Source organism: Mus musculus, chromosome 4 (genome assembly GCF_000001635.26).
Source record: "Mus musculus strain C57BL/6J chromosome 4, GRCm38.p6 C57BL/6J".
NCBI lineage: Eukaryota > Metazoa > Chordata > Mammalia > Rodentia > Muridae > Mus > Mus musculus.
In genome coordinates this window covers 62,184,187-62,211,149 of record NC_000070.6, presented here as the reverse complement: position 1 = coordinate 62,211,149, position 26,963 = coordinate 62,184,187, and the positions used below count along the sequence as shown (strand labels likewise).

The 26,963-nt window shown below is 41.0% G+C and overlaps 1 protein-coding gene and 1 long non-coding RNA gene across 7 annotated transcripts; one reads left to right on the top strand and one right to left on the bottom strand.

Annotated features, from left to right (window-relative positions):
• Window positions 1–1,747: 1,747 nt before the first annotated feature.
• Window positions 1,748–2,226, bottom strand: Gm30451. The gene is made up of 2 exons (XR_390634.1): window positions 2,185–2,226; window positions 1,748–2,034 (listed from the first exon to the last, which is right to left on the bottom strand). It is a non-coding gene; the product is annotated as a predicted gene, 30451 (long non-coding RNA).
• Zfp37 (zinc finger protein 37) lies at window positions 2,021–21,613 on the top strand. 6 transcript variants are annotated; one of them, XM_006537800.3, is made up of 4 exons: window positions 2,021–2,830; window positions 6,045–6,126; window positions 6,500–6,631; window positions 18,461–21,610. In XM_006537800.3, the coding sequence occupies exons 1-4, from the start codon at window positions 2,789–2,791 to the stop codon at window positions 19,984–19,986; spliced, it is 1,782 nt and encodes a 593-aa protein (XP_006537863.1). In that variant the 5' UTR covers window positions 2,021–2,788; the 3' UTR covers window positions 19,987–21,610. The 6 variants fall into 6 exon arrangements, with proteins under 6 accessions (XP_006537863.1, NP_033580.3, NP_001277280.1 ...); NM_009554.4 differs by having other exon boundaries at window positions 2,604–2,821; window positions 18,461–21,613; NM_001290351.1 differs by having other exon boundaries at window positions 2,604–2,821; window positions 6,042–6,126; window positions 18,461–21,613.
• Window positions 21,614–26,963: the final 5,350 nt, after the last annotated feature.

Sequence of the window (26,963 nt, the reverse complement as noted above, 5' to 3'; positions counted from 1 at the left end):
ATCGATCCCTGACCCTCTGACTCTCAGAGGGGTAAGTCAAGGAACCATGATGTTTCTGCAGTAGCCTATGAACCTTTTGTGACCACTTGGTCCTTGTGACCTACTACTACCTGCCATCCTTTCAGATGGCATGGATGGGGTTTATAGCACTCCATTACAGTTTAGTGATGCGGTTCAACCTGACTTACAGAGATGCCTTTCACCTGGTCAGGCATAGAACAGAGAATTATCATTAACTGATTTGTACACACCACACATTTCATACATGTGCTAATACAAACATGTCCCTACAATGTTACTTTTAATAGTTTGTGTGTTTTCAGACACCAATGTAAAAATATGAATTTTCTATGCCAGCCCTTGCTCTGAATAATGACTTTGTATTTATAAAAGCTTCAGGCATGATAGCTGGACAGATTCTGAACTATTCTAACCTGACAATGCTGGCCTGGCCTATTCCTTCATTTGTGTGCTGACTCATTCTCTCTCTCTCTCTCCCCCCCTCTCTCCTTCCCTCCCTCTCTCCCTCCCCCCCCCCCCCCCCAGCTCTGAAGTCCCACTTTTTGCTCTCTTGCCTGGCTATAGGCTCATCAGCTCTTTATTTAACCAATCAGGAGGTAATGGAAAACTGTTTTACAAAATACTGAGTCCTAAGTCCAGACTGCAACTAGATCTCTGGGCACAGAAATCAGCACTTGAACAAACCAATGAAGTCAAAGCAGCTGGCTGCAGGTGGTCTAGCCTCTCAGACTGCCTCAGTAAGGCATGCTCTTTCCTGGACAGCAAACGAAACAACCAACTCTCCCAGGACTTGGCCAACATCCCAATTTTCATCCAAAGATGCCATTGCCATCAGACAGCAAGAAACACAATGCCCTCATTCCCAAGAGGTGGGGTAGGTAGTTATTGGTATTTCGGTGGATTTAGGGTGCTGCCTACAGGTTGCTATTGGTAGTGGTCAGGGAAGAAACAAAGCAAAGTTTAGATTTGAGGATCTCTCTTCCCCTCACCCCTCGCTCCTCATTTATCATTTCTCTCCTGGAGGGGAGGGGGGAAGGCAGGGTGGGGGGGTTGCGGGGGGAGGAAGGTGAGAAAGGTTAAAGAAAGTGTTGGAGGTTGGTCTGGTGCTATGTATACAAACTCTAAGTTCCTTGCTTTTTTGCTTCTGCAGTTCTGTTTCTGGCTAACTGTTCTTGTTAGCTGAAATATGTCAACCCAGAACATGTTTTTTTGTACTTAAAAGCACATCCCGAGGAAGGCTCAGTGTTACACTGGGATCCCAAACACCCAGGGAAGTCACTGGCTAGCTTTTCTGTTGGCTTGAACCCATGTCTGAGCAGTCTTCTCTGGTGGATACCCCATTACCAGAGGCTCAAGAACTGGAGGTGAAACTAAGGGAGACAAGCAGACGGGGTGGGGGTGGGGGCGGGGGCGGGGGCGGCATGCAAAACAGGTTTGTTTGTTTTTAATTTGGGCTTTGGGCTTTAGCTCAGTACAGAGTAGTTAGTTGCCTAGTAAGCACAAGGCCCTAGGTTCTGTTTTCAGAAGGGGACTTCAGGAAAAACAGCAACAGCTTAAAATGTTAGTGCCTGTGAGAAGGCTCGGAGTGTAAATAGCAACCATTGTGGTAGGTAAGTCTGGAGAACGGAGTGAAGTCCCTGGATCCCCATAAAGAGAGAACTAACTCTTATATTTATACTCTGGCCCCCACAAATCAGTTCTGTTCTTTCTCCCGCTGTACATTGAATAAAGCTATAAAAACCCTTATTTTATTTTGCCCTTTTGAGACAAGTGCTTTGGATAGCTCACGCTAACCTCAAGTTCACTCTATATAACAAGGCTAGTCTTGAAAACACTGCCCCTGCTTCCTGCGTAATGGGATTGCAGGCAGTCTCCTCACTGGATCCATTTTCCAATAGGGGTGTTGAGTCAATCAATGAGAAACCACGCATTTGCAGTAATCTCACCATCTCTGCCCTACTGCGAATCCAAACTGAGGAGGGGGATGAAGGTTGTGTAGTCCTGTTCTTCATCCTGCACATGGATTGTACATATTTACATATCAAAAATTCTACATAAAAACTGTTGAGTAAACGCAATGAGCTTGTTAAGTAGTGCACTGAGAAGTCATTTTAACAGCTGTGCAGTTCTGAGGAAATGTCTTCACCAGTGCTGGGCTCTCACCAGGAGTGCCGTGTTCGCTGTCGGCCTCTTCCCTCCCCTCTCCATTATAACAGTAATCCAAAGAATTTTTGCTATGTCTTAGCGATAAATGTCTTCTCTCTGTAAGTCAACGTTACTAGTCTAGACCAGCTTTTCTGGTTTCTTTCTCTTTCTGGATTCCTCATCCTGCTTCCCGGGTTTCCCCGGCAACCGCAACTGGAAAACCCTTTGGAAAAGTAATTCCGAATTCTGTAACAGAACCCCCGAGGCGAGGCCTCCCCGCGCCTCCCGAATTTAGGTCTGGGGTGCGTGTCCCGCGCAGCAGCTCCTCTGAGCACTTCCTGCCTGGGACACGTCGCAGCTCCGGGAACCAGGACTCACGAATCGCCAGCCCTGCCGGCACAGTGATCCCAGAGGCGCCCGCGCCTCCGTTGTACGGCGGGGTCCATGCCAAGATGGCCGCGCCCACAAGCAATCTCCGCAGGTCTCCGCCATCGAAGCCCCCGGACCCTCTGAAGCGGTGCCCGGGGTGGCCGCCATATCGGCCTCTGACTCCATCGAGGACCTGACAAAGCCAGAGGCGCTGGATCGGAGGAGTGCGGACAAAGCCAGGCGTCCGGAGGAGATGGCTACATCCGAGCCTGCGGAAAGCGATGCGGTGAGGGCGGTAAGGGCTTGGGGTTGGTTTGGTTGTCGGTGATTGGAGGGTGACTGGAGTCCTAGTGGACGAGATTTGAGAATCTGTGGCGTTGTTGTTGAATAGTCTTTTGGGAAGGCCGGTGTTCTAAGGGACCAAGGTATTGGGGTATTATGGGCATATGGAGTATTAAGTGCCCGTGATATTGGGGGCATATGGAGTTGGGGATTGCTGTAACTTTCGGAAATCAGTATTTTGACGGATCTGTCTAGGTAAGTGATGCTTGGGAGCGGGGAGGCATCTGTAATAGTCACAGTGACTGAGTCTGGGTCTGGAAAGCTAGCAAGATCTGAAATGAGGGCTTTGTGATGTATTACAGACGGGAAGCCCTACAAGGATTAGAATTTGAACTGCTTGGGAGCTGGTGTTTTAGGTAACTGGGGATTACAGGCTGCACTGTGGGAGGGGCAGTATTGAGATTTGGAGAACTGGTTCATTTGGAATATGTGGGGATTAGAATTTGAGCCCTTGGGGTCAGTAATGGTGGCATTTCTGGAAGTCTAATAAGCAATGTCTTTAAGAGTCCTCGTTTTGTGTGCTATGACTGGCAGTGAGGGGGGAACCTGGAGGCTAATGAGCAGATGACAGTTGGTGGAATACAAGAAGTCTTATATTGAAGTGCCTATTTGGATGGCAGATTGTCATCTAGGGAGAAAGGGTATCAGTAGTCCTAACTGTCCCTTTAGTGATGGGGTTCTTGGTAGGAATTAATAATAATTATTATGATTCTGTGACTAGGACTCTGAGGCCAAGGCTTTGTGAGTTTTCAGGGTTTTATGATAGAAGGTTCTGTAAGGTCACTGGAGTTGAGTGGAGGTTAGTGACTGTTCTGTGAAGAATGGTAATTGGGAACTTCTATGTAGAGGAGGTTTAGGAAGGTTAGTGACTGAGGGATATTTGAGTGTCAATGGTTAGAAAATTGTAAAACAGAGTATAAGATGAACACCTATTTTATGCCAGAGAATTTTAAGTAGCAACATATAGGGCCAGTCTCTTTTTAAAAATAATTTATTTAATTTTATCGTATGTGCATTGGTGTGATGGTGTCGGATCCCTTGAAACTGGGGTTACAGACTGCCATGTGGGTGGGAATTGAACCCAGGTCCTCTGGAAGAGCAGCCAGTGCTCTTAACAACTGAGACATCTCTTCACCCAACTTCGCTCTCTCTCTCTCCTCTCTCTCTCTCCTCTCTTTCTCTCTCTCTCCCCTCCCCCTTCCCCACCTCCGAGTCTGCCTTTTAAATTTGAGAAACAGAAAAGAGACAATAAAATGTAAATATCCGTGTAAGTAAGATAATTCCAGGCAAAGGTAACTGCTATGAAGAAAGTAACAGAGGATGATGTGGTAGAGAGTAAAGCTTGGAAGTGTTTGTTTCTCAAGTTAATCTTTAAAGCAGGGGCTGGTTAAGAGCACTGACTGCTCTTCCAGAGGTCCTGAGTTCAATTCCCAGCAACCACATGGTAGCTCACAACTATCTGTAATGGGATCTGATGCCGTCTTCTGGTGTGTCTGAAGAGAGCAACAGTGTACTCATATACATAAAATAAATCAATCTTTAAACAAAACAAAACAAAACAGAAATGTAAATAAAATTTAAAAATAATCTTTAAAGAAATGGCAGTTGATTTGAACACAATGATAGGCTGTGGTTAATGCAGAGATCCAAAAATATTCAAAGAAGAATGTCAATTGCTAAAGCCTTAAGATAGACATTAGCTTCCTGTTATAGTAAAAGAAAAAAAATTGTGGCTGGAACACGCACAGAGGAAGTAGAAAAATAGGATATCAGTGGTAGAAGCTTCTAGATCATGTAAGATCATATTGGCTATGTTAGATGTATAAACCACTGGGGTTAAGCAAGGAAGTGATTTGATCTGATTGATACATCAAAAAGATCATCACTGGTTACTCTATGGAAGATGAACTACAGGTCAAGTAGGTGCCAGAGGTCAGAAGTTTACTGTAATGGTCAAAGACAAGAGATTATAGTGACAATTTGGAGTTATACTGGAAAAATTAAATCACATTGAGAGTACATCTGAATGTGAACATGGTGAATTAATATAGATAATGAGATTGAGATTAGCTTTTGGGCTTCAGGAAATGGAGTGTAGGATTTTTGTATATGCAAGTAGCTGGTTCTGATAGAACCCAGCCCCCCCCCCCCCCCCAGTAAAAATCTCTTTGGACCTTTGCTGGAGCTTTCCAACCCATTTCACATGTGTGCCCCAAACTTGTTTCTGAAGGAATTAGTGTGTTCTGTGTGACTCTACTGGGAAAGGATTTTTGGATGCCTGGGTTTGCTTTCACACAGACTTCATTCAATCCTGATTAATTGATTTGCTATGAGTCCTTAGCTGTAATGAAATATACCTGTGATTACAGTTACAACACAGAGCCTTGTCACTCTTCCTATTGAATCACTAAAGGTTACTGTATTAAAAGCTGGTGAGTCTGTAAACAGACTTGAGACAGTGAACGTAGTTAAGAATTGGTGGAAACAATTGTTTCTGTCTATCATTAGATCCTAAGGTACATGAGCCATGGAGAAAAATTAAACACAGCCTCTACTTGATATCACTGTAAGGTGCAGGATCCCTGGGAGATGGGTGGGTTTTATTTAAAGTAAATAGAGAGGCTAGAGATGGAGTTTGCTGACAGAGAGTAGGGTTTCTGGAATGTTAAAGAGTTCTATTGGTATCAGTGAGTTGGGATTAGTCAGATTAGATATTTGGGGACTTCTGGGAGTTAGAGATCAATGTGCCTTGTGGGACTCTGTGATTGAGGAACCTGTGGGTAAGTGCTGTGTTGGGAGTTGTTGTTGTTAAAATTACTCACATGATTAAAGAAAATTGTACTGACCTGGCTATTTCGAGCGCTGTGGCAGTGAGTGTTGGGGGTTATTAAGAGTTAGACTGGAAGTCTGTGAGGTGGAGATTAGTGACAGATCCAAGTCACACATTGCTGGTCTGTGAGGGTTGCTTTTACATGTTGAGAGGGCATGTTTAAATGTGTATTGTGGGCAATAGTGAATAGTTGAGGTGAGAAGAAACTCAGGAATGTGGAGATTTGAGAAGTGCCAGACTGAGAATATGATAGGAATATGTAGGCATATAATAGGAATCTAGAATATGATAGGAATCAGTAACATTCATAGATTTATCTGTGGCTTTTACTTAGAAGGAATGGGAGCAGCTGGAACCTGTGCAGAGAGATGTGTACAAGGATACGAAGCTAGAGAACTGCAGCAATCCAGCCTCCATGGGTAAGGATAGTTCCCCACCACCCAGAACATGTTCACTGCAATCCCTTCTTTCTCAAGTCCTTGATGTTTTCTTGTTTTGTTTAATTTTATTTTATTTTGGTAGTAGTGGTGGTGGTGGTGGTGGTGATTGTAGTGATAGTGATGGTGGTTGGTCAGGGAGTTTTAATCCCTTTTCAGTACCAGGAATGATGCTTGTGCCATTGCATCCAAAAGGGAAGGTTTACTCAGTTGAGGTACATGGGCATCCTTATTGTGAAATATTAGAAACCATATATGTTTATTAGCCTTGAAAGACCCTGAAGTACAGACATCATCAGGGCTTGATTTCTGAGATGTTTGGTCCAACACTCAGTGTCTCATTTCTTATGAGTAGGAAATCAAGATCCCAAACAAGACATAGTCTCCGTGTTGGAAGAAGAAGAGCCATCATCGGGAAAGGGGAAAAAAGCCAGCCCAAGTAGTCTGAAAAAAATAGCAAGGCCCAAGACAGCAGGAACAAGTGCAAGTAAGTTTTTCGTTTCTTGGCGGTAAGTTTGGAATTCTTCAAAGAGTAATTTGTAAACTTTTATTAGAGCTGGGAATACAGCTCAGAATAGAGTGATTTCTCACAAGGACCTAGATTTAATTCCCAATATGGAAAAAAAATTTTTTTTCTTAAAAGTCCTAGGTTTTCTTTTTTTAACCAGGAACTAGTAGAAAAAACAAAAACAAAAACAAAAAAAACAAAAAACAAAACAAAACAACCAGAATCTCTCAGGAGAAAAGGAATTCAAAGTACAGATGTTTTCTTTGGAGATTCTAATATCTCCTTTTTCTATAAACCTGTCCACATGAGAGGCTCATGACAAGCTCTTATGGAGAAGAAAAAAAAAAGGGTAAATGAAACCACTTAATTAATCCTTGTATGAATCACTGCTTGGATGTGGTAGCTCCACTGTAGCTACATTTAAGCATCTGGCTCAGAGGGTAGGCATGCATAATCTCTTCATAGGAGAGGTGCTGCAATTCCAAATGCCATGCTTCTGAGGAGCTAGTGATGCATGTACTTTCATAAAGAGCAAAAGTACAATCAGCCACCACTCTGTGATAGGGGGAAAGCTGAAGTCCAGGGCTCAGCAGCCCGACGTGCCCAGCTCCTTCCCCAACCCCTTTCCATCCTGTATGCCCATCGCTGAGCTCTTAACTCTCAATCTCGTTTCTGTTTACCAAATCTAAAAAAGAATCCTCAATTGTCCCTGTCTTCTACCTGCACACCAGTTCCCTAATGTGTCATATTTTCTCTTAATGAATTCAGACATTCTTAGATCAGTCTTTTTTCTGCATCTCTGGGAATGATGAATACCCCTGCTCCTAATAATTTTGTTTCCTTCCTTCAACTACAAAACTCCTTGTACCCTTGTTCTGTAAGACAGCATCATATCCATCTGCCCTTAATCCCTGGGATTATTTGACTGAGATGTACCCCCATAGTCTCAGGCATTTGCGACATCACCCAGTTGGTGGTACTGTTTGGGGAGGTTTAGGAGGTGTGGCCTGTTGCCTACTTTCAGCTTTCTGCTCTGTGACAGTCCCTTGCTGCCATGTCTCCCTGCCATGACTATAGAGAGAGACTTAATCTCTCTGAAACCATAAACCCCTTCCCACCTGTTGACTTGGTCACAGTGTTTTATCAAAGCAATAGAGAAGTGACTAGTACTATCTCTATTCAACCCTCTTGCCCTCTAGTGCCCATGTTAATAGCTGTCAACCTTAAGTTCTTGCCATGTCTTTAAACAGGTGAGTTACTCACCAACTCCCCTTACTTTGCTGATGGTCCCTTAAGGTGTTCTAGTCCTCTATTGTACCTCTTTCAAAAAGATCTCCCATTACGCAAATACAAGGTAATTTTTCTACACTGGCAGCTTCTAGATGGGCATCTTCGATGTCTTTGTTGTACCTTCTTATTGGAGCTGCTTGTAGGAGACTCTTTAAGAGTCGGCTATGAAAAAGTCTCATGTTTATCAGTCAGAGGCTCCCTTCATCCTCCCTGCTTTTGTCCTCTGATTTTAGCCCTGGTTTCTGTGATCCTCTTGTCAAGTCCCACTTGTTTGTTTGTTTTTCTTAGTTGTCACTGACACTACATTAATCAGGTTTATCTGATCTCTAAGTCTAGTTCTTAGGAGGATCTAATGAGTCTACTTTTTCTTAATTCTTCTTATATGTTACTGGTAAGCATTACCTGTACTTGCATGGCCCAGTGAGCCCATGCTTATGTTTCTGAAGTTACATTTGGTTTCTATTAAAATTCAGGTTCTAGTTGCTGTCTCAAATTAAGAAAATTATTTTCCTGGGAAAGGGGATACACACTTCTAATCTCAACACTCAGGAGGCATAGGCAGAGAGATCTATGTAAGTTTGAGGCCAGTCTGGTATACAGAGAAAATTCAAGGAAAGCCAGGACTATACAAAGAAACCCTGCCTTGAAAAACAAACAAAAAAAAAAAAATCAAAAACAAGAAAGGAAAAGAAGAGAAAATGATTCCAGCCTTAATCAATTATTATTCTATCACACCCAGATCTGCTCTGGTATGATCTTGTTACATACTAGGACTGTGATTCACAATCCCTTCATAGTCATGTTTTCTTTTCATGCTTTCTGTCTTTTGGGGGAGTGGATATCAGTTGCAACAGCAACTGTTCAGTTCTAAGAAGTTGGTTATGAGACTAGGGAGATGGCTCAGTTTGTAAAGTACTGGCCACATAAGCATAAATCTGAGGTCAGCTCTTCAACCTCCATGTAACAAGCAGTGCCTGAGGGTACATACCTGTAATCTAGGATCAAGGAGGTGGAGAACAGAGCCTGGGATTTGTTGGCCAGCATGTCTAGCCAACTGGAAGCTCTGTGCTTGGTGAGAAACCTTGTTGTAAACATAAGATGAAGAAAACAATCTAGGAATGCCTTAATGTCAAACTGGCTTCCACATGCATGGGCACATGGATATATGTTGTGGGAAATATTAAAATGAAATGGCAAGTTCCTGCACTATGTTGGGCACTGGTGGGCTACATGGCACCAGCGGGGTGTTCTCATCTCAGCAGATTCTCTGGCTTGGAGCTTCAAAATCTTTCCACCCAGCTCGCTAATTTCTCACTGGTGGGTCATTGCCACATCAGTCCCATGCAATGATCACCCACCTCTCGGTTAGTTGTCACAATGCAGCCACCAGTGGTCACGGGTTACTGGGTTCCTGAAAGGAAAGTGGGGATGGGTAGGAAGGACAGTGAGAGAAATAGTGGGCCAAGACATAGTTCTCTGATCAAGGCTCAACTTTAATTGAGTCTGAAATTTTAAAGGGGGAAACCCATCCCCCACTTTGCCAGGATCTTGTGAGGAAGACAAGCTTGGCTGCTCAGCAGGTAGTGGCTTCTTGCAGGAGACTGCAGATGTGGCAGGACTATAGACTTCACCTAGGTTGGAAGACTCCACCCTAGGTGGGCTAGCCGACTGTGGCAGGTCTGATTCAGCCTGCTCAAGGCTGGGTAGGGGGCACAATTCCTCCCTTTTTATTTATTAAAAGTTAGCTGGACTGGGGCATAAGATATACTTATGCTCCATGGTCTGGCCCAGGAATTAAGTTGGCTGGCAGCTGCTCTTGGCTTAGGATTGGGCCTAGACTCTCTCTTACCCATCCTGGAGGCCATGCACAGCTTACTTTGCACAAATATGGCCTTTTAGTGTTTATTTGAATAAATAGGGCCTCTTGGCACATGCCTCTGTCTTAGGTTGGTAAGAGTCATAGACTCATCAGTGGCCCGTTTTTGGCTGCTGGCCCTCATAGCACACCTTTTTCCCATTCAGACCAAAGCCAACAATATGCTCTCAATGCATCTCTTCATAGCGATGAATAACTGCCATATGTGAGCTTTGCTGAAGGTGAGCCTGTCTGAAGGTAACTGATCTGCTTAAAATACAAAGTCAAAGGTTAAAAGCTACAGATTAAAGTTGTCTGTGGGGATGTCCCAGGTATTCAGTTCAGTTGCAAATTAGTAATAGTGATGCCCAAGGTCTGGTTGGGGAGGTGGCTTTGAGAATCAGCAGAAAAAACTGTTACTTCTCAGGAAATAGTGGAGGTTACGCTCCAAATTAACTCAGCTGGCTGATAAAGATTTTTAGCTGGCTTTATAATTGGAATCATACTTACTAGTGAAAGAACCTAGTGGGGAAACCCCCACTCAACTCCCGATTTGGCGTGCACCCAAGAATCACGAACAGAACACAACACTTTGATGTAACAACACGAGGTAGTTTAATGGCAGAGCTCTGGGTCGAACCTTTTCTCACACAGGAGACAGTGGATTCGACCATGAGGCTTGGAAGCTAGGGGTTTTTATAGAAAAGGAGTGGGGCTGGGGGAGGAATTGGCGCGGTTTCACATGATTGGTCCATTCAAACATCAGCAACATGATTATGAGTCAGCAGAGAAGTATGTGCAGGCCAGGGCATATAAGAATTCTAAAGCCGGGGGGCTTCTCTGAGTTGACAATGCATCTGGTTAATGTTTCAGCTTTTAACTATGCTCTCTATAGAAAGGTGGGTGAGCAGGAGGTGCTGGGCTGCCAGATGGTCAATGAGTCAGCCAAGATAGTCAGAACCAGTTCCTGCATTCCTTCCCTTATCTTTACGACCGGGTGACCTCACTTCAAGACGGACTTGGGCGTGCCCGGGCTTGTTTGACATACATTACATGAATCACAGGTCTCAAGTTTTATTTCCTTTCACTAGAAGACTCAGAATCTGTGTCTACTTGGTGAATCAATTTTTCAGATAGCCATCAGGCTTTGTCTTCTTCTTGTGAAAAAACACAAACAGAACCTCCCCCATATTAAAACAGGGTCAGGATAATTCCATGTATTAGTTAGCCCCTCCACCCCCCATCTAACCATGGCATATGAGCTGGAAGTGACAAAATGCCAATGGCGATCTGCTGTAGACTGACCTTTAGCATCAGTTTGCAAAAAATTAAAAAAAGAAAAAATAAGGCAAAGGCAAGATGTGCTTTGGTGACCTTGGAGGGTATAATTCCCTGCTTTTTTGTTTTTTGTTTTTGTTTTAAAGACTTATTTATTTTCTGTATATGAGTACACTGTGGCTGTCTTCAGAAGAACGCATCAGGTCCCGTTACAGATGGTTCTGAGCCAACATGTGGTTGCTGGGAATTGAACTCAGGATCTCTGGAAGAGCAGCAATCAGTGTTCTTAACCACTGAGCCATCTCTCTAGCCCTGTTTTTAAAAGCTAAATTTTCAGAGTGTGATGCGCATTTTCAACAATTTCTTGTCCCTGAGAATTATAAGGAATCCCAGTAATATGGGTAACATTAAATTGTTGACAAAACATCTCAAATGCTTGACTGTAATAGCCAGTTCCATTATCTGTTTTAATCTGATTTGAAACATCAAGCATAAAAAAAATAATGCAGGCAGTGGCCACTTACATTTTTAGTTGGTTCTCCTGTTAAAGCAGTTGCAACTAGAAAGCCTAAAAAAGTATCAGTAGTCACATGACATATTTTGTTTTTATTTTGTTTTTCTAAAATTAGAAATATGAGTATCCATTTGCAATAATTAAGTATAAGTCCTTGAGAATTAACATCATTATGAGCAATAAACTGAGGATACTGAGAACAAGTCTTTACAACTTGACACGCACATTTTCTTTTTTCTTTTTTTCTTTTTTTTTTTTAAAGATTTATTTATTTATTATATGTAAGTACACTGTAGCTGTCTTCAGACACACCAGAAGAGGGCGTCAGATCTCATTACGGATGGTTGTGAGCCACCATGTGGTTGCTGGGATTTGAACTCAGGACCTTTGGAGGAGCAGTCAGTGCTCTTACCCACTGAGCCATCTCGCCAGCCCGACACGCACATTTTCTAAAAATACCAAATTATCATCTCAAGCCATTACAGTTTTGATGATGTAAAGAATGAGATTATATGGCCAATTGTTCTTGTGTAAGGCCTATAATCTGCCTGGGATACAAATATTCTGTGGCATTGCCTTAAGGGGTCTTGTCCAGGCAGTCCAGGATGAGTTCTTAAATGGCCAAAGACAGTACTTTAAAGGAACAGTACTTTCCCTTAAATTAAGTTGTATATGCATAAACAATTGCAAAATCTGAGAATTAGCAGTATTTAAAAAGGAACAATTTCAAGCAATTGTAAGCCCTGAGCTATATATAGTTTTCAGAGTGTGATGCACATGTTCAACAATTCCTTGTCCCTGAGAATTATAAGGAATCCCAGTAATATGGGTAACATTAAACTGTTGACATTAAATTGTTGGCTATCAGAATACAAATTAAAAGCTTGATTTTAGCACTTTAAAAATGACTACAGCACATAGTTCAATTATTTGTGCTGAAGCAGGAACAAACTCACGAGAATAAACATGTGATCCAATCACATATACTTCTCTCCCATAGAAGGGCTGTTTATAAATATAGTAGATGTAGTTTTTATGGGATGCATACATAAATTTACAGGAAATACAAAAGCATGCATATGAGCAAATTTTAACAACTTATCTTTGGATAATGATTATCAATTTTGCCTGAAAAGTTTGCTATGCAATATGCCAAATATCAGTATTGTTAATAACCAATTTAATTGCTGTTTGAAACAAGGAATAGATGTCCTGTCAGGTTTTAAGACATTCTTTCCAAAATACTTTCATGATTCTATCCTACAATTTTTATTAACACCACAACAGCTTCATAACAGGATGTTAAAACTTTACTTGGAGATGAAGAAAGATGAATCCACATTAATGCTCTCTTTTGCCAAAGAATGCCAAAGAATGTGTGGGCACATTGAGTAAGAATAACTAACATTTGATTACAGTTGATAACAATTGATTACAGAAGCTTCCTCTACTTTCTGCAAAGCCTTTTGACTCTCATCAGTTAATTTGCATCCCCCTTGAAAACATCCAAAGAAGGCTTAGGTCCTCCTGTGGTGAGCTTAAGGTGAGGTCTTAGCCAATTAATATCTCCCGGAAGCTTTTGAAAATAATTTGAAGTAAACAAATCATCTTTTCTTTCTTGAATTTTCTGTACTACAATTTTTCTAGGATTATAACTGAGGCCCCAAATATTGAAAAAGATATTGCCTCTGAATCTTTTCTGAAGCAGCAACTACTCCCCAAAATGTTAAAGCTCGTTTTATAAGAGCAAAGGTTTGCTGTAAAATTCCATCAGTGGGATCAGCTAATAAAATATGCTCCATATAACAAACAATATACACTGAAAGTTTCAAAGTCCTAGCTTCTTATATTGAAGCAGAGACAATTTTTTTTTTTTTTTTTTTTTTACATAATGTAAGGCCATTAGCCATTCCTAGAGGCAAAATCATTCCAATGATTACAAGCTCACTAGAAGCAAACCCTTTACAATGATCAGGATGCAAAGGAAGAATAACACCTTTCAAATTCATAATAATTCTATATGGAGTAGGCAGGACAGATTATGTCTCTACAAGTTCCACAGCCTCATTGATCTTTCATAAATCTTAAATTTAAACTTTATTTACAACAACACCTAGATAGGTCTGTAATAATGCTGTTTTGGCTTAAAAATAATTTCCCAGAGGCAAGGAGAGGCAAGGCCCCCAAAACTTTGCTAGGTAGGGTTTGCAAAACAAAAGTAATGGTACACAAGCCTCCCTGAGGATGCTCTGAGCTTTGCATTAACTCAAATGTAAATATTTCTTAATTTGAGCATACTGCCTGAGTCCTGAATCCTGGCCCAATGCCTACCCCTCCTGCAGCAAGGACAGATTTCAGGGGAGCAATTCTACTGTCTGTCTATGCCTCTAATTTATGGACAATCTTTCCTAAAATGATTTATGCTTAAAACATTCCTTATAAACTTGGTGCTGTGAAAGCATTGCTTGTACGTACTGTAGTCCCCTGCAAGACAGCAACCATAGCCAAACCCTGATTGTATGAGGTCCCAATTTCTGCACAAAGACGAATATATCCAGATAAGTCGGTCTTTACTTTGTATGACCAGATGGCTGCAGGGAGCTGCTTTAGTGTTCTCATAAGACAATTGTGTAACAAAAGGAACCCCTGCTTGAGAGTCTCCAAAAATTCTGCTAGCTGTTTGTAGTAGCCTATCCACAAACTCCTTGAAACAGTTCATCTGGAGCCTGTTTGATACCAAATAAATTCTCACTGAGATCTCCTTTCCAATCTTGGGGGTTAAATTTTTGCTTCTACCACCATATCCAATAAAGCTTGTGTAAAAGAGGCAGCAGGTCCATACTGGCCACAGCTGTTTTTAACTTTTATTACTCTTGCAATCATCCTAATTACAAAATATGGGTGAGTTAAGAATCCTGAGCTTGCAATCAAACTGAAATCTGCAGCCAATGTAACACTGGCAATTTTAACCATAATTATTCAGTTTCTTTTACAGTATTAGAGCATAATCCTAACTTTGGAAAAAACGACCCAATTTTAAACAATCCATTCTCTTTAAAATCAATACCAAAAGCATTACTTTCATATTGTAACGTTTGGCTGCCAATTTTTATATATGAATGCTTGACAGTTTCCTGGGGGTTCATGCCATGTGTTATTGTTTAAAATGACTCCAACCCTGAGTTACCAGTTTCAAGCTAACTTTCTTGTTAATAATGTAACACTTTTAAAATCATACCCAATAACTTATAAGCCAATATTCTATGACCAAGACATGCAGAGTATATTTATACCTTTAAGACCAGTCAAAAACCAAATGATGCAGCTACATGAATCTTATAAATTTAGACCTAACAAAGAATTTTTACTTTTTTCTAGCTATAATTTCAAGAGAAAAAGTACATTGTCATTTGCTGAACCCAATAACCACAACTGCAGAGATTTTTTTCTAGGAAAAAAAAATAGCTATCAGCTTATTTGCCTTAGAACATAAGAAGCTGCTGACCCCTTTAAAAGCAGCTTTTCAGCATGGCCTCTTCTGCTGTGCTTGACTCCTGGCTAAGGATGGGGGGCAACTTAAACCAGCCTCCTCTATGCAAACAGACTGAATCAAGGATGGAGAGCCAGCAGATAAAGATTTAACCACTTTTTTCTTTTCAACATGAAACAGAACAACAGTCATTCAGACAATGCAACAAAAACAGACACAAACTGACACGTGGACAGATTGGTGCACTAAGGACAGACAATACAGAGAGGGTAGAGAACTTGATGTAGCCAGAACTAAGGATGTCTCCTGTATGGGCCAGATAGAAAGCAGGACGTCTCTTGATTTCCTTCTGTCTCTGGGAGAGCTCTGGGAGAGAAGAAATCCATTTTTCTTCTCTCTTGATCTCTCTCTTATGTCATTTGTATATCTAGCATCTTCCTTTTGTTGTTGTTTGTTTTTTTACTATTTTATTTTATTTTATTTTATTTTATTTTATTTTATTCTAAGCCCTACTACTCTTGCCGGATGCAGTTCTTGACTGTGGACAAATGCCTGTTTAGAATCTTCCAGTCCCATTTTCCACTGTCAACCCTTAGCTGATATTAGCATTGGGCTGACGCTGACTCAGTCTAGCCTGTATCCTTTTTGTACCTTTGCAATCAACAGCCTTCCAAAGATCAAATTTGTATCGCTAACATTAATCCTGTATGTTGTTTACCATGCAGGATACCATTTTCTTCTGTTTTCTGTGGAGCTCCACCAAGACAGTGTCCCTCAGTTATTTTTTCTGTATTCAGGTCCCTTGTTCAGGTGCACTTGTATCCACTAGTGACCACAGGTTACTGGGTTCCTGAAAGGAAAGAAATAATGAGCAAAGACAAAGTTTTCTGATCAAGGCTCAACTTTAATTCTTGAGTCTGAATTTTTAAAGGGTGGAAACCCATTCCCCACCTTGTCAGGAGCTGGTCAGGAAGACAAGCTCAGCTGCTCAGCAGGTAGTGGCTTCTTGCAGGAAGCTGCAGATGTGGCAGGACAGTAGATTTTACCTAAGGTCAGAAGACTCCACCCTAGGTTGGCTATCCTGTGGTAGACAAGGTCTGATTCAGCCCGCTCAAAGCTTGGGGAAGGGCATATCACAATACCCATTAACCCAGTAAAACAAAACTCTAGAAGCATATAATTAACCAGTCAGATTTATATGTCAATACATTATCAATTCACAAGATGGCCACACAATAGTTGATAATGAGCCAATTGATAATGAACAAGCTGCCCACCTAGATTAGACAAGTTATCCCAATTATTCTATCATCTTATTATATTCATAGCTTCCTGTAGCTATTTAAAGCCATACAGAATCTAGATTGTCTTCTTCCTGCTCCATCTTTCTTCCTCTCCCTACCTATCTCCTCTGGCTCCATCTCTGCAACTCTTCACTCCACCTCCCTTTTCCATGTTCAATCACAGGCTTTTTGTTGTATTAATAATTAAAGTGATTGGACACGGAAAATTCTGCTACAAATATGTGCACACATATACAAGTGAACATGTATACACACAGGCAAAGATTGTTTTAATCTTACATGTCAAGAGAATAAGTGTAAGCCTTGACCACTTTGAGAAGGAAATTTGTCCCTGTCTTCCCCATCATCACTGCGTATCAGAAGACTTTGTGTGCTGTGCTACCTGGAGGGCCCTGTTTATCTCTTTATCACAGGGTGCTGAATCTCTTGAGTCCTTGGATGAAATAGCAGCTAACAGTTCAGCTTTTCTGGACTCCCCCTTACCCTACTATATCTAATTTCCACCCCTCGTCTGCCTCTGAGTGTTTCTCTCTGTCTGTATATGTGTCTCCTGTCTCTGTCCTTTCTGTGTCTGTTTCTGTCTGTCTGCATCTCTGTCACTCTGTCTCTCTCTTATTTTTCTAACATGAATTTCTATTATGTAGCTCCGACTGGTCTGGAACTCATAGAGATCTGCCTGCCTCTGCCTTGTGAGTGCTGGGATTAAAGATGTGTGCCACAATAGCCTACCCCAAATCACGGTCTCTTAAATGTCCTCCATAAAGGAGAGAATTTCATTCATCCATTCAGATACCCTTATTTTCTCCATATAAAATTATTTTATCACTGAGGTGGCTATTCACTCTTTCATCTGTTTCTCTCTTTAAATGTTTAAAATTCTTAAGTCAGATGATTTCCCTATTTTATTTCTATGCAGAGAGCTATTACTGAGTAGTCTTAGAGAAGATCAATGTTTTAAGATGTATAGTTGTGCAATGTGTAGGGAAAAGAACATAAGCAAGTACTTAGAGCCATAAATAAACTTGGACTTGGCCATCAAGTATTGGAATGGTGACAGGATCAAAGGCATGTACTCCACAGGTCACTGGAAAAACAGGTAAATGCTCACTGTAAATGCAGATGGTGTAAAGCATTTCCCAAGCTAATTGCTAGGAGTTTCATGACTTTGTAAAATAGTTAGGGAACTTAGAGGAACTACAGAGTCATCTATTGTTTAGTAAGAATGTCCTTGTTATGTTGCTTGTGGAAGAGAGGGAGGAACAGCCTCCCCTGCTTAGAGCCACAGTCACCCACTAGTTCCTCAGTTCTCCTTGGTAGATGTATTCTCTGTTTTAGTTTATTTTAGCGAGCCTTAGTAAAAAGAGAGGGGTTTATCGAAGAGCTCATGAGTACCCTTCTTATAAGCCAAGGGAAGAGACTTTAGCCAAACTCCACCAGGAACAAAAACTGGCAACCTGGAAGTCACAAGGGCATTGGAGTTATGCACACTATGCTCTTGAGAACAAATAGTCCTACATTTCTGCTTCTTTCTGTGTGTGGGTGTTTTATTCTTTGTATTGAAGAGGTTTTCACTACATAGGATAAGTATGGCTTTTGTAGTACTTACATCATATCATCTTAATCACAATGGGAAGACTAGTAATGCCTTGTTATGTAGCCCAGACTGATCTCAAACATATGAAAGAGTATCTTGTTTCAGCCTCCTGAGTACTGGGATTAATAGGCATGTGCCACCGCACCTGGCATAATCACAAATTTTTTTTTAATTTAATGCATTGCCTGTTCAGTATTCCTTGTGTCTATTTACCTTCTATCCAAGGTTACAAAATCTTATTTCTAAGCAACCAACTCATTTCCTAATGACTACTTCAGTGGTCTTTCCCCTGGTTTTACTATCGCTTTCTTCCCATCAGGTCCAAGTGGATAGTGACATTTGTTCTTGTTGCTTATTTTACATTGCTAGTTAGGGTTGAGTAAGTTTTCAACCCCAGACAAGGAGGGCATCTCTTTAAGAAACGTATAAAGTACTTGAGTGGGAGTGCAGAAACTCACAAGAATGTCTCTAATTCTGTTTTAGAACTCCAACAAGATGATGAGCATAGGGAGGAAAAGCAGAAGTCCCAAAGCAAACTTACTAAGGAAGTGACACTCAGGAAGAAAAGTTCCAACAGCAAGAAAAGCAGTGAGTATGGTTTGTTGGAGAACAAAAGTCTCCACTCAAAACACACTCCTTCCGAGAAAAAACTGCTTAAGTCCAGTTCCCGTGGGAAGAACTCGAATCAGAATTCAGACTCTCTGAAAAAGAAACCTGACACAGCTAATGACCACAGGAAATCACTCAGCCATTCTGCATCTGATGTGAACAAAGATGAAATTCCAACTAGAAAGAAATGCGACAAGTTACCCAACAATAAGTTGTCTGATAAAGGTGACAAAAACCAAACCAGCAAAAAATGTGAGAAAGTATGCCGTCATAGTGCATCCCATACCAAGGAAGACAAAATTCAGACCGGGGAGAAACGGAAATCACACTGCCGTACTCCATCTAAACCTGAAAAAGCCCCAGGTTCTGGGAAACCTTATGAATGTAACCACTGTGGGAAGGTCCTCAGCCATAAACAGGGACTCCTTGACCATCAAAGAACTCACACTGGGGAGAAACCATATGAATGTAATGAATGTGGGATAGCTTTCAGCCAGAAGTCCCACCTTGTTGTACATCAGAGAACTCACACTGGGGAAAAACCATACGAGTGTGAACAGTGTGGCAAAGCACACGGACATAAACATGCCCTCACTGACCATCTAAGAATCCATACTGGAGAAAAGCCCTACAAATGTAATGAATGTGGCAAAACGTTTAGACACAGCTCAAACCTTATGCAACACCTAAGATCTCACACGGGTGAGAAGCCGTATGAATGTAAGGAATGTGGCAAATCCTTTAGATATAATTCATCTCTTACTGAACATGTGAGAACACACACAGGTGAAATACCATACGAATGTAACGAATGTGGCAAAGCTTTCAAGTATGGCTCATCCCTGACTAAACATATGCGGATTCATACAGGGGAGAAACCATTTGAATGTAATGAATGTGGGAAAACTTTTAGCAAAAAGTCACACCTAGTTATACATCAAAGAACTCATACAAAGGAGAAACCTTATAAATGTGATGAGTGTGGGAAAGCCTTTGGACATAGCTCATCTCTTACCTACCATATGAGAACTCATACAGGTGACTGCCCCTTTGAATGTAATCAATGTGGTAAGGCCTTTAAACAGATTGAAGGCCTTACCCAACACCAGAGAGTTCACACAGGGGAGAAACCCTATGAGTGTGTTGAATGTGGGAAAGCCTTTAGTCAGAAGTCACACCTCATCGTACACCAGAGAACTCATACAGGGGAGAAACCCTTTGAATGTTATGAGTGTGGAAAAGCCTTCAATGCAAAATCACAACTTGTTATTCATCAGAGATCCCACACTGGAGAGAAACCCTATGAATGTATTGAATGTGGTAAAGCCTTCAAGCAAAATGCCTCTCTTACCAAACATATGAAAATTCACTCAGAAGAACAATCTGAGGAAGAAGATTAATGTAGGAAACCTGACAACTGACTGGTTTGGTATTATTTAACCTTAAAGATGTTCTCAATTTGATGATGTTAGAATATCTTTTTTTAGGAAATCATTCCTGGTGATACATGAGAGAATTTGAATATGGATCTTTACATAAGATGGTAATAAAATTTAACCTTGATCCCAAACCTAAACAGAAAATACTGTATTTTTACACTTATTATAAATTGTCTCCATATTTAGATTAAAATACGAATCTTTTAAAAGAGTGAATAAGGAGATATCATAATCAGTAAAGTGCTTGTTAAGCAAGTACAGAGATCTGAATTCCATCCCTAAGGATTGATAAAAAGCTAGATGTGGGGGCATGCTCTTGCAATCTCACAATTGGGAAAGTTGAGACAGGAGAGTCCTGAGAACTCCTGACCAACCAGACTTATTTAATTTGCAAGCCATAGGTCACAAGAAAAAAGAACTGTTTTAAAAATAGGGTAGAGGGTTCCTGAGAAACAGTACTCAAGGTTGACACATGTACACACACAGACACACACAGACACACAGACACACACACAGACACACACACAGACACACACAGATACACACACACACACACACAGACACACACACACAGACACACACACAGTTGTGAAAATGTTAACGAATTAGAGCAACAAACAGTAAAATATGACACTTCATGAACTTTCTAGGTGTGTGCTTAAGCTCCACAGTTAGTATTTAATTTGTATTTATTCTTATTGCATACTTACCGCCTTGTGTAAAATACAAGTGAGGGTGAGGGTATCCTCTGGTATTGTCTAGCTTTCTTTGTTAATGTCTCTGTTAGCTTCTGAATTAGTAGAAAACTTTCGGGAGTTGTTTTGTTTTGTTTGAGACAATATCTCACCATATAGTCCTGGCTAGCCTGGAACTTGTTACGTGTACCAGGCTGGCCTTGAACTTGTTATGTAGACCAGGCTGACCTTGAACTCACAGAGATATGTCTGTCTCTGCCTCCCAAGTGCTAGATTTAAAGACTTCAGTAGAAAACTTTAAGGGGTTTTGTCTAGATTTTGTTAAGAGGTTCATAAAAAAGTGGAAAACAGCTGAAAATGTGTTGATAGTGAGTGATACTTGTTATATTGTTAAGTATAGAAAATGGATTGTTAAACCATCTATATAGTATGTTCTCATTGTGGACAGAGTGTGTATGTGTGTCCCTGTACTCTGTGTACATATATATGTGTTTATCCCCATATATTTGTATATGAATAGACTTTTTTTTAACCTATAAGAAAATTAATGGTGGCTTCCACTGAACACAAGAGTGCAGCATTGAGGTCTGACATGTTTATCATGTACATGTGTCTAATTCAAATATGTATTATATAAAAATACATTCATATGTGCAAATTAACACAATTTAAAACAATAGCTGAGTCTATTTCACAGTGTTATTTGAAAAAGTGACATAAGATTTCTATGCTCCTTTATGAACAATGAATTTAAGACATATGGCATTGAACCTTGATATTGAATTCACAAAGAATTTCCTATAGAGCACAGATTTTTGTTAACATGAGTCATAACTGTTAACAATATTTTATTTCTCTTATTTGCTATTAAAAACTAAAGATGAATGAAAGTGAAAGTGGTATTTTATTTTATATTCAGAATGCTAATTCACAAATGTCTTAGTCAAGAATTTCGGCTGTATTTCAACAAATGCCTCCACACCCCATTCTTGCCCAGTAGCAGATATTGTTGCTGGATCCCTTGCTCAGCTTCTCACAGAGTCTGCTTCAGAATGCTTGTTGGGAAAGCATTCCAGAAGGTAGTGTACATCAGTTTGACTTTTTCCAAGAGACCTGTCTGCCATTGCAAACTGTGTTAGCTAGGTTCTATTGCTGATAAGACACCATGACTAAAATCAACTTGGAGATGAGGAAGGGTTTATTTCATCTTGTAGCTTAGAGTTCATCCTCCAGGGAGGGCAAGGCAGGAACTGAAGGCAGGAACTTAGAGGTAAGAGGTTGTAAAGGAGTACTGCTTACTGGATTGCTTCTCAGAGCATGTTCAGCCTCCTTTATCATTAGGACTATCAGCCCAGGGTGGCAACTCCAATGGTGAGTGGGGTAGCACTTTTAAGTTGTTCTAATTGTTTTACATTGTTTTCTTTTATGTCAGTGATCTGTGTCTTAGTTGGGGTTTCATTGTTTTGAAGACATACCATGATCAAGCTAGCTCTTATAAAGGAAAGCAGTTCATTGGGGCTTGTTGTGAATGGGCCTGGTCCTGTTTGTATGTTAATTCTGCTTTCCTGGGAGGGGTTGTGGACAAGAAGTGAGTCATTCTCAAATGACTTCTTGTGGACCAATCTCCTAATGAATAAAGGAGCCAATCACTGGGCAGGTAGGCAGGACTTCTAGGTTGGAAGAGGGGAAGCAGGAGAGAGTTACAGCCCTTTTGGAATGGGAATAGCATATGGGTATGATGTAGCTGCTAGAGTTTTCTGGTACCATGGCAGATCTGCAAGGTTTGGACACTAGGGGAATCAGATTTTAATAAGGCTTACAAGATTAGGTTTTAGTTGTTGCATCCAGAGATTGAGTTACCATTGTTTATGAAATTACTTTGTGTTTTCCTTCACATGGCGGCTTGTCTGGATTCAAGAGAGAAAAAGGTACAGTGGCAAAGGATGGGTTTGCCAGATGTGCACTATAAACGCCATGGGAGATTTGAAGCAAGGGGTTGAGGTGGTAATGATGTATGTCAGCAGGTACCTAGCAAGCTGTCTCTTCTGTCTCCGACCAGCAGAAAAGAGCGACGACACAGCGTTCTTCTCAAAGTAGTTTATTCAGGAACCTTTCAACATGCAAGCAGGAATCTCTCACTAGCCCCCAATCGCAATCCCCTATATAACCTCTCAACCACGCCCCATCAGCCCAGCCCGAGTAATCTCAGTTCATTGGCCTTTGTTAAATGGCCTGATCTTGCATCATAGTGTGCCTGCACAGCTCTCAAGATGGATGTGGCTTATTTTCGGGTGTATGAGGAAGTCAGGTGCAAGTCATAAGACTTGGATGCAGTCCTGGGTGCCATCTTGGGACTACCATCACACCCACTCCCCACAGCAAGCTGGGTGGAAAGACTGTGGAGTTCTGAGTCAGAATCTTCATGAGATAAAAACAGGTCAGCCATTGCCTGCCAGTGCATGTCCAGCCAGACCTCTGGTACAGAAACACAAGTGTGGGAATGTACGGGATCTATTTTTTTTTTCTTTTTTAATATTTTCCACAACAGGAGCTGGCTTACAGTTTTAGAGGTTTAGTCCATTATCATCATGGTAGGAAACAAGGCAGTGTGCAGGCAGACATGGTACTGGAAATGTTGAGAGTTCTATCTCTTGATCCAAAGGCAGCCAGGAAGAGACTGTCTTCTTCAGGCATCCAGGAGGGGACTCCCATCCACACTGGGGTGGAACTTGAGCATAGGACCTCAAAACCCACTCCTACGGTGATGATTTTTCCCAACATGGTCAAACATCCTAATAGTGTCACTTCCCATGGGCAAATCATATTCAAACCATCACAATCTACAATCCACTCTTCTCTGAAAAAAAGTTCAAAACAAAAAAACCACACCTGGGCTGGGTGTGGGGAACGATGCCAGACAATGCCAGCCTGGACAAAATGGCTGGCCAAGGAGACCTAAAGCAATTTTCACTAAGTTCAGCTGCTTAAAGGGTTTTCTTTGTCACCTACTCATATTTAACCAAAATCTGAGCACAGCTTAGTGGTCATAATGTTTTATTGATACTAATAAAGTCATTGCAGGCAGTGCTTTTCTTCTGATGAACTGTGAATGGTTTAGGACTCATAGGGGTGTCTGTGTGACAAATTCTGATGTTCGGGGTCATTAACAATATTGCTTAAAAACAAAGAGGCCTTGAAAAAGTCATGATGAAGGATTAAGAACCTGGGGTTTATTTGAGTTTATTTGAGCAATTCCTGGGAATTAAATAAGACAAATGTAGACAACTGTCAATTCAATGGATCAAAAATAGATAAAAAATAAAAACCATCTTGAATTCTTCCATAAATTAGAAGAGAGAATACTTCCAAAGTCATTGCCTAAGGAAGCATCACTGATACCAAGTGGAGACAAAGATTCAGTGCCATAAAAACAAAAACAAACAAAGCCTCTGGGCTGACAAGGTGGCTCAGCAGGTGATGTGCTTCCACAGGTGGAGGAGGGCATCACCTCCCTGGAGCTGTTTCCTGACCTGCATAGGCTTTGGCATATCCACCCCTCACACACCATGCACATGTGCATATTACATTTTAAGGAACGGGATTATGATGATCCTAGGAAGAATTTGGTATGCAAACAAATCCACATAAAAGAGAAAAAATACTACACAGATGATTGGGGGTTTGTAATAAAGACACAGTGGTTTCTGGCTATGAAGATGGGAAGTATATTGTTAGTGAGCTAAGAATGTTGACAGAAATGAAGGTAACCTGGGAGACACAAGCAATTTTACTTTTCTCCATAATGAATTTAAAGCAATTTAAGTTGAAATGGAATAGTCTACTGGAGAAAGAATTTAGAGAGAAGTATTGTGATAAGATAAAAAGGAGATCTGTGGGCTGGAAAACTGGAAATTAATGATGTGGGGAAAATTATAAAAAATATATATTACAGTACCTGGATTCTTTAAGAGAGAGCAAACAGATAGAAAATACACCTGTGATGGCTATTCTTGCTTGTTAACTTGACTACATCTGGTATCAAATAAAACCCAAACAGATCGGTACACCTGCGGAGGAATTTTTTCTCAATTAAATCTTTTGAAGTGGTAAGATTCACTTTTAATCCTGATCTTTTAAGGAGGAAAGATATACCTTTAGTCCAGGCCATACATTCTGGTGCTAGCCTATATAAAGGATATGGAATAAGGAAGCTTGCTCTCTCTTTGCTGCTTGTTCTTGCAGACAAGTCTATTCCTTCAGTGGCATTATAGCCTACTTCTTCAGGATTCCCGTGTATACTAAAGACCAGCTGAGATGTCCCAGTCTCATGAACTGAACAACTACTTGATTCTGGGAGCTTCCACTCATGGACAGCCATTGTTGGATTAGCTGGACCACAGCCTGTAAACCGTTCTAATAACTCTCTCTCTCTCTCTCTCTCTCTCTCTCTCTCTCTCTCTCTCCCTTCCTCCTTCCCTTTCTTTCCCCCCTTTTTCATTCTATAAATTCTGTCCTCAAAACCCAGCCAGTACTCATCCTCTGCTGGCACAGTATTAACAGTTGAATAATATAAGGCAACCTTCACACAGTGCATTCCAACAGAAATCAATCCTTTATAGTCTACTAAAGCAGCAGTAACTCCCTGAAGGAGACAATGGTAAGACAATACTGATGTTCCCCAGGGCACACCAATGGGCTTCCAGACATATAAAGGCTAAGTAGACTTTTAGTGGGGAGGTAGAAAGTATAGTCCATGAGGAAGGGGTGCTAATGAGTTTGTTAATTCATTGAAGTAGAACTCTGGGGGTATATGTGTGTGAATGGATTTTAATGGTGGGATACTTGTAGAAGGAACATAAAACTGGATCAGGCTGAGTTTATTGATCCAGTGGAGACTCTTGGTTTAACATGGAATTGCAAACAGTTAAAAAATAAGATGTCAGGGGGAGGGTGTGGGGGACTTTTGGGATAGCATTGGAAATGTAATTGAGGAAAATACATAATAAAAAAATAAGATGTCAAATGTTTGTTTGAACATTGGCTGAAGGCCAGAAGATCATCATTTGTCAGAAGATGGCCTACTGAAAAGGTGCTGGTGATGCCTGATATCCCTTGGCTTAGTGTTGATGAAGGGATTTTAAGGCTCAGGCAAATTGCAGTGCTAGAGTGGGTGCAATATGTAAAACTTAATACTCAACAATGGGAAGGACCAGAAGACATGCCCTTCATAAGTCCTATAAGATGCAAAATGATGAAAGGGCACCAGCAAATTTGAAGAGCTTTGTTGTTGCCTTTTCCTTGTGCTAGACTTTAAGGGTGGAGCTGCTGCGGCTCAGTTGGATGAGGAACACACTCAATTGGGCCCCAAGGTAGCATAGGACAGGTGTCAACACTGAATTGACAAGGGCAAGGTTATCCTAATGGTTGACATAGAGAAAGCAATGTCCATACTAGTGTGATCTGGAATGGTCAGCACAAAGTGATTTTTATGGTATTTTATTTTTATGATTGAACTTTGAATTTTTATTTCATATGAACTTTGATACTAGCTAAACAATCATGGTGCTTTCAGGCATAAACTAGATAGGCACTTCAGAGGATGAGAAATAAATCCAACCAAAATTCAAGGGTCTTGTACCTCAATGAAATTCCTAGGAATCCAGAGGTGTGTGGTATTACTTTAAGACATTCATTCTAAGGTAAATTATAAGCTATGGCATCTGGCCCCTTCAAAGGTCAAGAAAGAAGCACAGTATTTAGTGGCTTACTTGGATTCTGGAGGTAGCACATTCCCCACTTGTATGCTCTACTCTAGCTCATATACCAAGTGACTTGAAAAGTTGCTAACTTTGGGCCCAGAAGGGAACAAAAGAAGGCTCTTGAGTAGGTCCAGGTTGCTCTACCACTTGGACCATACAATGCAATAGACCCAATGTTACTTGAGGTGTCAGTGGCAGATAGGGATGATTTTTGGAGCCATTAGGAGGCCCCTGTAGGTGAATCACAGATGAGACTTTAGAGCAAGGTCCTAACATCATCTGCTGAAAATTATTCTCCCTTTAAGAGAGAGCTCTTGGCTTGCTGTTGGACCTTAGTGGAAACTGAACATTTGACAATGGGCCAGAAAGTTACCCTGTGGATTGGGCTGTCCATCACGAGATGGATATTATCTGACCCACCAGTCATAAAGTAGGAGATGTACAACAGAAATCTATTATCAAATGGAAGTAGTGTATACAAGAT